Source organism: Lytechinus variegatus, chromosome 5 (assembly GCF_018143015.1).
Source record: "Lytechinus variegatus isolate NC3 chromosome 5, Lvar_3.0, whole genome shotgun sequence".
Classification (NCBI taxonomy): domain Eukaryota; kingdom Metazoa; phylum Echinodermata; class Echinoidea; order Temnopleuroida; family Toxopneustidae; genus Lytechinus; species Lytechinus variegatus.
The window spans coordinates 10,212,163-10,228,413 of record NC_054744.1 but is presented as its reverse complement, the minus strand read 5'-3'; the positions used below and the strand labels follow the sequence as shown (position 1 = coordinate 10,228,413).

The following is a 16,251-nucleotide window of genomic DNA, read 5'->3' as shown; positions in this document are numbered from 1 at the left end:
TTTCTCTCTTTATCTATCTATTTCTATCTCTATCTATCTATCTATCTATTTCTATCTCTATCAATATATCCTATCTATCTCTATGTATCTATGTATCTATCTATCTATCTATCTGTTTCTATCTATCTCTATCTATCTATCTATTTCTGCCTCTATCTATCTATTCATCTATCTGTTTATCTGTCCATCCATCTATCTATCTATCTATTTATATGTCAAATCTATCTATATATCCATCCACCCATCTATCCGTCTGACTGTCTGTCTCTCTGCCTGTCTGTCTATCTATCTATCTAATCTAATCTAATGTTATCTACATTGTTACATACCTTCAAACTTCTCAACGTGAGCATAGTGGACCTGAAGAACGAGATAGTCAATGCCCGTATCACCACCGACTCCGAACCCAATATCTGAAACGAAAAATTATCCGGATATCCGGTCATGCTAATCCATAGGGTGTAAGGACACCTGTGAGAGACCTTCTTAGTTATGATACGTGTCATTGATAATGAATAAGAATGCTTAATCATGAGTATGCAATTAACCTAAACATAGGTGTTTTGATTGGGGAAAAAATAACTGTTTGCTATTTTATAATTATTGTACTTTTTTTTCATTTTGCAAGCTCCATAAATTTCTTTGAATTCCCTTTACTATCTGATCGATACGACCGTTTATACGAATAGTATCCCTAAATTAGACTTCAAAATAGCCAATCTGGAATAAAATTATTGGAAATGGTTTTTCAACTGATTTGAGTAGGTATGGGTGTCAACACTTACCAAAAAAAAGTTAGGAATACGGGTTGGGGAAAGTGGTTTTTTCAAGGTCAAAGGTCAATGACCTTTTCATATATACCGTATAATGATATCTCTGAGATGGAAAGGCGCAGGTTGGTGATAATGGTGTCAAAATGCACAAATTTTTACCAGAATATCAAATAAAATAAAATTAAGTACCTAGCATGCACATTCACCGATGAAATTCAAGGTCAAAGTCTTTCAAAGGTCAATGACCTTTTTTACATTATATACCATACTGTATAATGGTATCTCTGAGATGATAAGGTACAGGCTAGTGATCATGGTGTCAAAATGTACAGATTCTTACAAGAAGGTAAAATAGAATGAATGTGAGTACCTAGAATATACATTCACCAATAAAATTCAAGGTCAAAGCTTTCAAAAGGTCAATGACCTTTTTACATTATAAATATCATACTGTATAATGGTATCTCTGAGATGGAAGGGCACAAGTTGGTTATCATGGTGTCAAAATGCACAGATTCTGATCAGAAGATCAAATAAAATAAAATTAAGGACATAGAATGCATATTCACCCATAAAATTTAAGGTCAAAGGTCAATGACCTTTTATACATTATATACTGGTATCTCGAAGATAAAACGGCGCAGGTTGGTGTTCTTGGTGTCAGAATACACAGATTCTTACAGGAAGATCAAATAAAATGAAATTAAGTATCGACAATGCACATTCACCCTTAAAATTCAAAGACAAAGGTCAATGTCCTTTGACATTAGATAATAATAATGGTATCTCTGAGATAAAACACCGCAGGTTAGTGATCTTGGTGCCAAAATGCAAAGATTTGTACAAGAATCTTCTGAAAATGGGTAGGATAGGTCTAACTCTCATGTCACAGCTAGCATCATCTGAGAGCATTTCCAAACAGCAGAGGGATGATGAAGTGAAGGCCATCATTAGAGCTGCATGTATATCAACTTCAACAAAGATGAATTCCCGTATTATTATTAATTACCTCTCATTGCGAGCTGCCAGAATCACTTGAGATGCTAATGTTGCAGGACAAAACTTCATATCTGCTCTCTGCCGTACGTCACCCATGATACTATTTCTACTAGGTGTCAGTTTGTACAAGGATCATTATTTGGTCCAGAATAACTGAGTGTTATCATGCACAAATTAGGCATATGATATGATAATGAAATTCAAAAGGAGATAATAGCTTAAAGGTACACATCCATTGACCTTACAAAACTCCTACAGCACCACGTCCAGTTCTTGAGAATCAAGCTATGCAACATATCAGCAATAATATAGACCCTGGTCTGATATCCCTTGACAGAACGTTATTAAGGCTTTCATTGAATGGGCCAGATCAAAGTCCTGAAAATGTCAGAAGGTTTTCAAAAGTTTAATTACTCTTTGCTGAAGTTGAGACACTTAACTTAATTTACTATGACAAAAGCTGCAGCTCTAATGATTGCCTTATTTTAATTCTTCATCATTGCCCCTGGCTATATGAAAATGTTCTTAGATGATGCATGCCATTAGGGTTAGGCCTATCCTTTCCATTTACAGATTAAGTTATAGTTTATAGTATTGATTGTAGCAATTGAGGTTAGTGACCTATTGCTACAGAAAAATAAGTACCTTCATTTATATTTATAAAATGCATATGTAAATGCCTACTTTAGACAACTTCACCATTTTAGATTATATCATACATGATTTTTTTTAAACACTTTTGGCAATGCATTACTACAATATATACTAAAAAGTGCTATTTGATATCGATTTCACCTCAAACTTGTATTTTGACGTCATCATTGGTCAAGGAATTAACTATTAAATTTGTGTTCATTTTCCATGCAGGTCAGTCTTTTTCCCATCAGAATCACTATATACAATGAAGTTATCAAGTTATCGACCTATTTACTTAAATTCCCTGACGTTATTGATATAGTTGATTGACTTCTAACCCTTAAATATATTTTCCATGGCCGCCATTATTTATCCTTATTTCAGAGTGAAATTATTAAACATCCAAGTTTTCATTACAAATAGGTATCTTTCTTTCTATAATTCACAAATAAAATGTGAATATAATAATTATGAATTACTATCTTTTCTTTTTTTTTTTTGGGGGGGGGAATCATGCATGGATGTATAAATATTTATTAACTTTTGACCTTTGACTCTGGATATCAAAGGTGAAGGTTAATTCTTTATGATTATTTTGTGCCTTTCCATCTTCTTGCAAAAATTGCTTTTTGACACCAAATCACCAACCTGCGACTTTTCATCTCAGCGATACCATTATACCGTATAAAATGTAAAAAGGTCATTGACCTTTGAAAGGCTTTGACCTTGAATTTCATTGGTAAATGAGCATTGTAGGTACCTTATTTGATTTTATTTGATCTTCTTGTAAGAATCTGTGAGTTTTTTACACCAAGATCAACAACCTGCGCCTTTTCATCTCAGAGATACCATTGTACTGTATATGGTATATAATGTAAAAGGGTCATTGACCTTTGAAAGGCTTTGGCCTTGAATTTCATTGGTGAATAAGCATTGTGGGTACTTGATTTGATCTTTGTGTAAAAATCTGTACATTTTGACACCAAGATCACCAACCTGTGCCTTTTCATCTCAGATATACCATTATACCGTATATGGAATATATTTTTAAAAAGGTCGATGACCTTTGAAAGGCTTTGACCTTGAATGATTTTGGTTAATGTGCATTCTGGGGACTTAATTTTATTTGATGATATCTTCCTGTAAGAACCTCTGCATTTTGACACCAAGATCACCAACCTGTGCCTTTTCATCTCAGAGATACCACTATACCGTATATGGTATATACATGTAGTGTAAAAAAAAGGTCATTGACCTTTGAAAGGCTTTGACCTTGAATTTCATGGGTGAATGAGCATTGTAGGTACTTGATTTTATTTTATTTGATCTTCTTGTAAGAATCTGTGCATTTTGACACCATGATCACCAACTTGTAGTATTTTATCTGGGAGATACCATGACACATTATATTTAAAAAGGTCATTGACCTTTGACCTTGAAAAAAAGCACTTTCCCCAACCCGTATTCTTCCTAACTTTTTTTTGGTAAATGTTGACACCCATACCTACTCAAATCAGTCAAAAAACCATTTCCAATAATTTTATTCCAGTTGGTTACTAATTATGGGATACTAGAAATGAAATGAAAATTATTGAATTTTCGTCTCGCTCTTAAATTGCTTAGTAATCCCCCCCCCCTGTAGCTAAGGCCAGAATGCCAATCGACCCCAGAAAAGGCTCCCCTTTTCTTACATTATTTAAATCAATTGAGGAACAATTTGCGATAGTATTGAAACACTTCATTCAATCCATGAATGAGAGTAGAAACTCGGGATATGAAAGGGGTTAAGAAGATTTTCATGGAGTGTTGACAAACCTTTTGGTAACTCCAGAGGAGGAGCATCCATAGCCCATGCGTATAAGATCTGGGAACCAACAGAGCAGGGCGGGGCTGTCATCTTCTTACTATCCTTAGCCATATCCATCTCACCGCAGTCCCTGGGTAAAGTAATTCATTCGGTTTGATTTATTCAAATCAGTTTAAAAATCATTAAAACGGCAAAATATTAGCAGAAGTATATAAATAGAAATAAAAACATAGTCTTAAGTCAAGGACATGTACAGTATGTTACATGCGATATGTTATTGTACATCGACCCCTATAAAGCTGCTTATAATCGGGATCCTACAAAACTATACACGCTCCTCAGCATAACCACACTCACCCATACATACATACACACACGCCTTTTTCCCAACACCCCCCCCCCCGTGCCTCTTGCATACACAACACACAATAGCGCAGGAGCTGATTAGAAAGGTGATAAATACAATAATTATCAATGAATAAAAATTTCTTTATTTCCTTGAAGTATTTTTGTATACTGTGCATGATTTTCTTCGCATCGCATTCCTTACCATGTTCAATAATAACTACCCAATATATCACATTATTGATACGACTATTGTTCAAGTTTTAGTAACCATGGCAACGATGTAATAACTAGAAGTATGTCGTTAAAGAAGATTGACGTATGATACAGAAAGAAAAAAAAATATTTATTTTGCTCCTGGCTGCTATATTCTTTCAACTAGTTTGCTATAGTAGTTAGCCCCTTCACTTTATTTGTACTTGTTTATAATTATGTCTATATATACATGCTACGATTTGTCATCTAATCGATTTTTGTACTGTTTATATTTTAATGCATTATGATTGCTGTAATTTTATGTTTTGAGTTATCAATAAATGCAGAAACACCTGCTAAACAAGATTATAATTTGAACGTGCCGTATTCTATTATCTTACACCAATTCGACTCTAATCACTAAGCTGAATAGAAGGGTTTTTTTTACATTTATCACAAACATTGTGTTTTTTTCAATATGATTCATACACTGTAAAAACTGTGGTGTTAAAAATTACACTAATTGGTGTTAATAGAGGACCACGCCCTGAGGTGGCAAAATTACACCCTTAAGATTGAACATAACACCAAAGAGTGTAAATGTAACAACCAAAGGTGTTGTAATAACACCTATAGGTGTAAAACTAATACCACCACTTTAACACCGATGTAAATAACTGGTGTGGTCCTCTATGTACACCGGTTAACACCACAGTTTTTGCTGTGTAGGGTCCATGGTTAAGCAATATTTAAATCAATAGTTCTAAACACGATAAAGGGGCTGCCGGTTTGTGTAAACGGCAGAAATTACGTTTTCATCGATAATGAAATGTTTGATGATGGCCAATATTTTTTTTCTTAAAATGAAAATGTAACGGGCTAAGCGTTAAACAAGAAGTATTTGTTTGAACAACCGTGAATCATCTTATTTCATATTCATATATCATAAGGCATATATGGTAAACTAATTTCAATGTAGGCCTTATATACAGATATATAGCATTATGAAGCGTCACGTGACACTTTCCGAGTCTATATTAATCGATATCAAACGGGTACAAATTGGCTCATAAGATCGCTAATTAGCTGCTGGTTTCCAAACAAGCTCTTGCAACGTGGGAGTAGGCACTCGGGCAGAGTGATATATAATTGACCTTTATCTCAGAATGTCCAGAGGGGTTCGGATGTACGCTTCATCATGGCTCGCAATTTCTCTAATCAAATATTCATATTCATCTAAGCGATGACTTTCTGCTGGTGTGGACAGGCATAATCGACGCAAAGAAAAGACGCAGCTGCTATGAGAATGAAAAGTTTTAGGTGTATTCAAATCATAGAGATATTACTTACAGCTCCATATTCCTATGATTCAAATTTACATATTTCGGCTTTGAAATATGCTTATTCAAATGCCAATAACAATTATATCTAGAAATAAAAAAGAAATCCATCTTTACTTCAAGATAACTCAGGCATATAATATTTACTGTCAGTTAAATGCAGTATGGCAAAAATGTGCAAAAATTGTTATGATCACGAAGAGAAATGACACGTTTAAAAAAATCGAGAAATAAAACAAATGTTTATTAGAGTAAAGAAGCCATGAAAAGTGTGGAATTAACAGAATAATATGATGCTCTTGATATCCAAGCAGTTCATGAACCAATACACTTAGGCCACTGATGATGAATTGCTAGGCTGATAAAACCTCGTATCTCAAATTAAAAAAATGAGGGCAGCTTAGAAAAGGCTATATTTAAAAATACCGCAATGGCGGTCTCATATTGTCTGAAAACAGTCTGCTGATGCCTGTGAAGAACTCTTTCGAGGCAAAAGAAGGTTGCTACCCATGTTATAACTAAAAAAAAATGTAGCTCATTCTGAGCTGTCATCCAAATATTTGAATTTTGAGATACGAGGTTATATCAGCCCAGCAGTTAGGCGATCATCATTTTGCAACTAAAAGATTTCAGATTTTGTACAAATTGACTTGAATAATGAAGTGGCTAAAATAAGAAGGTAAGCAGAAACATAAAGCAGTCGAAATGCCCTCGAAATCAGGTGATAACTGACCCTGGGTATAGTATATAAATGCCATTAATGGTAGTTAATTACCATAGCAACATAATGTTTCAGCCACACAAAAACGCAAATGCATTTTACAATGTTGACTGATAATTATGCAGTAAACTATAAATTATCACTGACAGCATTCATAACACTAAGCCCCGCCGCACTCGTGTTTGTTTCAGGGTGAGCACCGATAAACATTTCCCTTTTCTCTTTGAAAAATTAAATTATATAGATTGTAGGCTACCTTACCATGGTTTATCTTGAATCATTCCCGGTTCTTTGCACCCGTAGAGGAGGATGTGATGGGCTGTACCGGGGGTTGTCGCTGGAGAGAATCCCACTAAAAAATATATATATATATTTATATATATTGACGAATTAAATTTCAACTGAAGTTCTCATTTACTGTGAAGTAAATAATGCTGTCAGGCATAGGATAATAATATGTTGTGAAACCTAAACGTAACCTTATATTGAATACTGCTTACATTGCCCCCCCCCATAATTATGAACTAGTTGAAAACTATGATGAAAATAATATTCTTCTTCTGCAAAAGAAAGCTATTCGGATATGTACTCGATCTGGTTTTAGAGACCACACAAATCCTCTGTTTGTAAAACTAAAGTGTTTGAAAGTTGACGACATACATTTTCTTCAAACTGCCATATTCATGTTTCGATATAACGCAGCTAGACTCCTGCCAGTCTCTTTTACTTCTATGTTTCAAACGAATAGTGCAGTTCACTCACACTACACAAGACAGGCATCTGATATACACTTAAACAATCCTCTCACCGCATTAGCCCATGAGTCGATAAGGCATAGTGGTCCAGATATTTGGAATTCTTTACCGCAAAGTATTCGCAATTTACGTAAAACATATTCCTTTAAGAAGGCAGTTAAGAGCATGGTCATCTCGAAACTATGATGAAAATGTAGGCATATAATGTTTTCTTCGAAGATAGTTCATGTCGTTGTATGTGCTTGACAAATTATGCATATATTCTTATACAAATTGGGGTACCCTCCTTTCTATTCTTGTATCATCTTCTCTGTATACTTCTATGTAAATATTGTATATACATGTACCTGTATGCATATATACCCTTTCATCAGTTTTTTTTTGGTTAGTGTAAAATAATGGTTTTGTAATGACTCAAGCTTCAAGCTTATGTTGCAAGACCTTTGTGTGCTCTGTTAATGAGAGATTATGTAATATTTTTTTACGTAATATTGTCTTTATGTAATAATCATGTATCACTGTATTTTCATATATGAGATTGTGTATGATGTGAACACACACGAAACAATAAATAAATAAATAAAAGAAGTAATCTTATGATAAAAAATGGAATCGCCCAATTATTATTGAAGTAATTCAATGATAAAAAACAAAATGGAATCGCCCAAATAAACTGGAATAGCAAAAAATGAAAACAAGAAGTAAACAAAATGGAAAACCCAACAAAAATGGAATAGCCCAAATTACATGTAAAATAGAAGTAATCTAATGATTTAAAAACAAAATAGAATCGCCAATTTTTTATTGAAGTAATTTAAAGATAAAAAACAAAAGGAAATAGCCCAAATAAAATGGAATAGCCAAAAATGAAAAATAAAAGTAATTTCATGATTAAAAACAAAATGGAATAACCCAAATAAAATGGAATAGCCCAAAATGAAAAATAGAAGTAATTTTATGCTAAAAAACATAATGGAATAACATAACAAAAATGGAATAGCCCAAATAAAAATTGAAGTAATGTAATGATAAAAAATGGAATCGTCCAATTATCATTGAAGTAATTTAAAGATAAAAAAACAAAATGGAATCGCGAAAAATAAAAAATAAAAGTAATTTAATGATTAAAAAAAATGGAATAACCCAACTAAAATGGAATAGCCCAAAATGAAAAACAGAAGTAATTTAATGATTGAAAACAAAATGGAATAGCCCAAATGAAAATAGAAGTAATATAATGATCAAAAGCAAAATGGAATCACCCAAATAAACTGGAATTACCCAAAATGAAAACAAGAAGTAATCTAATGATAAAAAACAAAATGGAATAACCCAACAAAAATGTAATAGCCCAAATTAAAATAGAAGTAATCTAATGATTAAAAAACAAAATGGAATTGCCAAATTATTATTGAAGTACTTTAAAGAAAAAAAACAAAATGGAATCTGCAAAAACGAAAAATAAAAGTAATTTAATCATTAAAAACAAAATGGAATAACCCAACTAAAATGGAATAGCCCAAAATAAAAAATAAAAGTAATTTAAAGATTGAAAACAAAATGGAATAGCCCAAAATGAAAAAAAATAGCAGTAATTCAATTATAAAAAAAACAAAATGGAATCGACCAAATTAACTGGAATAGCCCAAAATGAAAAAAGAAGTAATTCAATGCTAAAAAAGCAAAATGAAATAAACCAACAAAAATGGAATAGCCCAAATTAAAATAGAAGTAATCTCATGATTAAAACAAAATGGAATCGCCGAATTAATATTGAAGTAATTTAAAGATAAAAAACAAAAAGAAATCGCCCAAAATGAAAAATAAAAGTAATTTGATGATTAAAAACAAAATGGAATAGCCCAAAATGAAAAATAAAAGTAATTTAATAATTGAAAACAAAATGGAATCGCCAAATTATTATTGAAGTAATTTAAAGATAAAAAACAAAAAGGAATCGCCCAAAATGAAAAATAAAAGTAATTTAATGATTAAAAACAAAATGGAATAACCCAACTGAAATGGAATAGCCCAAAATGAAAGATAAAAGTAATTTAATGATTGAAAACAAAATGGAATAGCCCAAAATGAAAAATAAAAGTAATTTAATGATTAAAAACAACATGGAATAACCGAACAAAAATGGAATAGCCAAAATAAAAATAGAAATAATATAATAATAAAAAGCAAAATGGAATCGCCCAAATCAAATGGAATAGCCCAAAATGAAAAATAGGAGAAATTTAATGATAAAAAACAAAATGGAATACCCGAATAAAAATGGAATAGCCCAAATAAAAATAGGTGTAATCTATGGATAAAAAAATGGAATCGCCCAATTATTGAAGTAATTTAATGACTAAAAAGAAAATGGAATCGCCCAAATAAAATGGAATAGCCCAAAATGAAAAATAAAAGTAATATCATGATTAAAAACAAAGTGGAATAACCCTAATAAAATGGAATAGCCCACAATGAAAAATAGGAGTAATTTAATGATAAAAAACAAAATGCTTTTTGTCATTATATTACTTGTATTTTTATTTTAATCATGAAATTACTCCTATTTTTCATTTTGGGCTATTCGATTTGATTCCATTTTATTTTTAGTCATTAATTTACTTCAATAATAATTGGGCGATTCCATTTTGTTTTTTATTATTATATTACTTCTATTTTTAATTGGGCTATTTCATTTTTGTTCGGGTATTCCATTTCGTTTTTTATCACTAAATTACTCCTTTTTTTCATTTTGGGCTATTCCATTTTATTTGGGCGATTCCATTTTGTTTTAAGTCATTAAATTACTTCAATAATAATTGGGCGATTCCATTTTGTTTTTTATCACTAAATTACTCCTATTTTTCATTTTGGGCTATTCCATTTCTTTTGGGCCATTCCATTTTGCTTTTTAGTCATTAAATTACTTTTATTTTTCATTTTGGGCTATTCCATTTCTTTTGGGCGATTCCATTTTGTTTTTTAGTTATTAAATTATTTTCATTTTTCATTTTGGGCTTTTCCATTTCATTTGGGCGATTCCATTTTGTATTTTAGTCATTAGGCTACTTCAATAATAATTGGGCGATTCCATATTCTTTTTAGTCATTAAATTACTTCAATAATAATTGGGCGATTCCATTTTGTTTTTATCACTAAATTACTCTTATTTTTCATTTTGGGCTATTCTATTTCTTTTGGGCGATTCCATTTTGTTTTTTAGTCATTAAGCTTCTTCAATAATAATTGGGCGATTCTATATTCTTTTTAGTCATTAAATTACTTCAATAATAATTGGGCGATTCCATTTTGTTTTTTATCACTAAATTACTCCTATTTTTCATTTTGGGCTTTTCCATTTATTTTGGGCGATTCCATTTTGTTTTTTAGTCATTAAATTACTTTTATTTTTCATTTCGGGCTATTCCATTTTATTTGGGCGATTCCATTTTGTTTTAAGTCATTAAATTACTTCAATAATAATCGGGCGATTCCATTTTGTTTTTTATCACTAAATTACTCCTATTATTCATTTTGGGCTATTCCATTTCATTTGGGCGATTCCATATTCTTTTAAGTCATTAGATTACTTCAATAATAATTGGGCGATTCCATTTTGTTTTTATCACTAAATTACTCCTATTTTTCATTTTGGGCTATTCCATTTCATTTGGGCGATTCCATATTCTCTTTAGTCATTGAATTACTTCAATAATAATTGGGCGATTCCATTTTGTTTTTTAGTCATTAAATTACTTTTATTTTTCATTTTGGGCTATTCCATTTCATTTGGGCGATTCCATTCTGTTTTTTGTCATTAAATTACTTGAATAGTAATAGGGCAATTCCACTTTTTTATTATTAGTGGATTACTCCTATTTTTCATTTTGGGCTATTCCATTTTTGTTCGGGTATTCAATTTTGTTTTTCATCGTTAAATTACTCCTTTTTTTATTTTTGGCTATTCCATTCTAGTTGGGTTATTCCATTTTGTTTTTTATCACTTACTTACTCCTATTTTTCATTTTGGGCTATTCCATTTCTTTTGGGCGATTTCATTTTGTTATTTGTCATTATATTACTTCAATAATAATAGGGCGATTCGACTTTATTATCATTATATTACTTCTATTTTTATTTGGGTTATTCCATTTTTGTTCGGGTATTCCATTTTTGTTTTTCATCGTTAAATTACTCCTATTTTTCATTTTTGGCTATTCCATTCTATATAGTTGTGTTATTCCAATTTCTTTCTTATCATTAAATTTCTTTTATTTTTCTTTTTTGGCTATTCCATTTTATTTGGGCGATTCCATTTTGTTTTAAGTCATTAAATTACTTCAATAATAATTGGGCGATTCCATTTATTTATTATTATTAGATTACTCCTATTTTTCATTTTGGGCTATTCCATTTTATTTGGGCGATTCCATTTTGTGTTTTAGTCATTTAGTTAATACTTCAATAATAATTGGGCGATTCCATTTTGCTTTTCACTATTATATTACTTCTATTTATCATTTTGGGCTATTCCATTTCTTTTGGGCCATTCCATTTTGTTTTTTAGTTATTAAATTACTTTCATTTTTCATTTTGGGCTTTTCCATTTTATTTGGGCGATTCCATTTTGTATTTTAGTCATTAGGCTACTTCAATAATAATTGGGCGATTCCATATTCTTTTTAGTCATTAAATTACTTCAATAATAATTGGGCGATTCCATTTTGTTTTTTATCACTAAATTACTCCTATTTTTCATTTTGGGCTTTTCCATTTATTTTGGGCGATTCCATTTTGTTTTTTAGTCATTAAATTACTTTTATTTTTCATTTTGGGCTATTCCATTTCATTTGGGCGATTCCATTTTGTTTTAAGTCATTAAATTACTTCAATAATAATCGGGCGATTCCATTTTGTTTTTTTTATCACTAAATTACTCCTATTATTCATTTTGGGCTATTCCATTTTATTTGGGCGATTCCATATTCTTTTTAGTCATTAGATTACTTCAATAATAATTGGGCGATTCCATTTTGTTTTTATCACTAAATTACTCCTATTTTTCATTTTGGGCTATTCCATTTCTTTTGGGCCATTCCATTTTGCTTTTTAGTCATTAAATTACTTTTATTTTTCATTTTGGGCTATTCCATTTCACTTGGGCGATTCCATTTTGTTTTAAGTCATTAAATTACTTTTATTATTCATTTTGGGCTATTCCATTTCTTTTGGGCCATTCCATTTTGTTTTTTAGTTATTAAATTACTTTCATTTTTCATTTTGGGCTTTTCCATTTCATTTGGGCGATTCCATTTTGTATTTTAGTCATTAGGCTACTTCAATAATAATTGGGCGATTCCATATTCTTTTTAGTCATTAAATTACTTCAATAATAATTGGGCGATTCCATTTTGTTTTTTATCACTAAATTACTCCTATTTTTCATTTTGGGCTATTCCATTTCTTTTGGGCGATTCCATTTTGTTTTTTAGTCATTAAGCTTCTTCAATAATAATTGGGCGATTCTATATTCTTTTTAGTCATTAAATTACTTCAATAATAATTGGGCGATTCCATTTTGTTTTTTATCACTAAATTAATCCAATTTTTCATTTTGGGCTTTTCCATTTATTTTGGGCCATTCCATTTTGTTTTTTAGTCATTAAATTACTTTTATTTTTCATTTCGGGCTATTCCATTTCATTTGGGCGATTCCATTTTGTTTTAAGTCATTAAATTTCTTCAATAATAATCGGGCGATTCCATTTTGTTTTTTATCACTAAATTACTCCTATTATTCATTTTGGGCTATTCCATTTCATTTGGGCGATTCCATATTCTTTTTAGTCATTAGATTACTTCAATAATAATTGGGCGATTCCATTTTGTTTTTATCACTAAATTACTCCTATTTTTCATTTTGGGCTATTCCATTTCATTTGGGCGATTCCATATTCTCTTTAGTCATTGAATTACTTCAATAATAATTGGGCGATTCCATTTTGTTTTTTAGTCATTAAATTACTTTTATTTTTCATTTTGGGCTATTCCATTTCATTTGGGCGATTCCATTCTGTTTTTTGTCATTAAATTACTTGAATAGTAATAGGGCAATTCCACTTTTTTATTATTAGTGGATTACTCCTATTTTTCATTTTGGGCTATTCCATTTTTGTTCGGGTATTCAATTTTGTTTTTCATCGTTAAATTACTCCTTTTTTTATTTTTGGCTATTCCATTCTAGTTGGGTTATTCCATTTTGTTTTTTATCACTTACTTACTCCTATTTTTCATTTTGGGCTATTCCATTTCTTTTGAGCGATTTCATTTTGTTATTTGTCATTATATTACTTCAATAATAATAGGGCGATTCGACTTTATTATCATTATATTACTTCTATTTTTATTTGGGTTATTCCATTTTTGTTCGGGTATTCCATTTTTGTTTTTCATCGTTAAATTACTCCTATTTTTCATTTTTGGCTATTCCATTCTAGTTGTGTTATTCCAATTTCTTTCTTATCATTAAATTTCTTTTATTTTTCTTTTTTGGCTATTCCATTTTATTTGGGCGATTCCATTTTGTTTTAAGTCATTAAATTACTTCAATAATAATTGGGCGATTCCATTTATTTATTATTATTAGATTACTCCTATTTTTCATTTTGGGCTATTCCATTTTATTTGGGCGATTCAATTTTGTGTTTTAGTCATTGAGTTAATATTTCAATAATAATTGGGCGATTCCATTTTGCTTTTCACTATTATATTACTTCTATTTTTCATTTTGGGCTATTCCATTTCTTTTGGGCGATTCCATTTTGTTTTTTAGTTATTAAATTACTTTCATTTTTCATTTTGGGCTTTTCCATTTCATTTGGGCGATTCCATTTTGTATTTTAGTCATTAGGCTACTTCAATAATAATTGGGCGATTCCATATTCTTTTTAATCATTAAATTACTTCAATAATAATTGGGCGATTCCATTTTGTTTTTTATCACTAAATTACTCCTATTTTTCATTTTGGGCTTTTCCATTTATTTTGGGCGATTCCATTTTGTTTTTAGTCATTAAATTACTTTTATTTTTCATTTTGGGCTATTCCATTTCATTTGGGCGATTCCATTTTGTTTTAAGTCATTAAATTACTTCAATAATAATCGGGCGATTCCATTTTGTTTTTTTGATCACTAAATTACTCCTATTATTCATTTTGGGCTATTCCATTTTATTTGGGCGATTCCATATTCTTTTTAGTCATTAGATTACTTCAATAATAATTGGGCGATTCCATTTTGTTTTTATCACTAAATTACTCCTATTTTTCATTTTGGGCTATTCCATTTCTTTTGGGCGATTCCATTTTGCTTTTTAGTCATTAAATTACTTTTATTTTTCATTTTGGGCTATTCCATTTCACTTGGGCGATTCCATTTTGTTTTAAGTCATTAAATTACTTTTATTATTCATTTTGGGCTATTCCATTTCTTTTGGGCCATTCCATTTTGTTTTTTAGTTATTAAATTACTTTCATTTTTCATTTTGGGCTTTTCCATTTCATTTGGGCGATTCCATTTTGTATTTTAGTCATTAGGCTACTTCAATAATAATTGGGCGATTCCATATTCTTTTTAGTCATTAAATTACTTCAATAATAATTGGGCGATTCCATTTTGTTTTTTATCACTAAATTACTCCTATTTTTCATTTTGGGCTATTCCATTTCTTTTGGGCGATTCCATTTTGTTTTTTAGTCATTAAGCTTCTTCAATAATAATTGGGCGATTCTATATTCTTTTTAGTCATTAAATTACTTCAATAATAATTGGGCGATTCCATTTTGTTTTTTATCACTAAATTACTCCTATTTTTCATTTTGGGCTTTTCCATTTATTTTGGGCGATTCCATTTTGTTTTTTAGTCATTAAATTACTTTTATTTTTCATTTTGGGCTATTCCATTTCATTTGGGCGATTCCATTTTGTTTTAAGTCATTAAATTACTTCAATAATAATCGGGCGATTCCATTTTGTTTTTTATCACTAAATTACTCCTATTATTCATTTTGGGCTATTCCATTTCATTTGGGCGATTCCATATTCTTTTTAGTCATTAGATTACTTCAATAATAATTGGGCGATTCCATTTTGTTTTTATCACTAAATTACTCCTATTTTTCATTTTGGGCTATTCCATTTCATTTGGGCGATTCCATATTCTCTTTAGTCATTGAATTACTTCAATAATAATTGGGCGATTCCATTTTGTTTTTTAGTCATTAAATTACTTTTATTTTTCATTTTGGGCTATTCCATTTCATTTGGGCGATTCCATTCTGTTTTTTGTCATTAAATTACTTGAATAGTAATAGGGCAATTCCACTTTTTTATTATTAGTGGATTACTCCTATTTTTCATTTTGGGCTATTCCATTTTTGTTCGGGTATTCAATTTTGTTTTTCATCGTTAAATTACTCCTTTTTTTATTTTTGGCTATTCCATTCTAGTTGGGTTATTCCATTTTGTTTTTTATCACTTACTTACTCCTATTTTTCATTTTGGGCTATTCCATTTCTTTTGGGCGATTTCATTTTGTTATTTGTCATTATATTACTTCAATAATAATAGGGCGATTCGACTTTATTATCATTATATTACTTCTATTTTTATTTGGGTTAT

General features: G+C 30.4%; 1 protein-coding gene across 1 annotated transcript in view; it reads right to left on the bottom strand.

Moving 5' to 3' along the window:
- Positions 1-16,251, bottom strand: part of LOC121414865 (peptidylglycine alpha-hydroxylating monooxygenase-like) — an 82,228-nt gene that overhangs the window by 17,723 nt on the left and 48,254 nt on the right. Inside the window, exons 3-5 of the mRNA XM_041607918.1 lie at positions 7,078-7,217; positions 4,224-4,345; positions 330-413 (exon numbers count right to left, since the gene is read on the bottom strand). Of these exons, the coding sequence (XP_041463852.1) occupies positions 330-413; positions 4,224-4,345; positions 7,078-7,217 (346 nt within the window). The remainder of the gene's footprint in view (positions 1-329; positions 414-4,223; positions 4,346-7,077; positions 7,218-16,251) is intronic.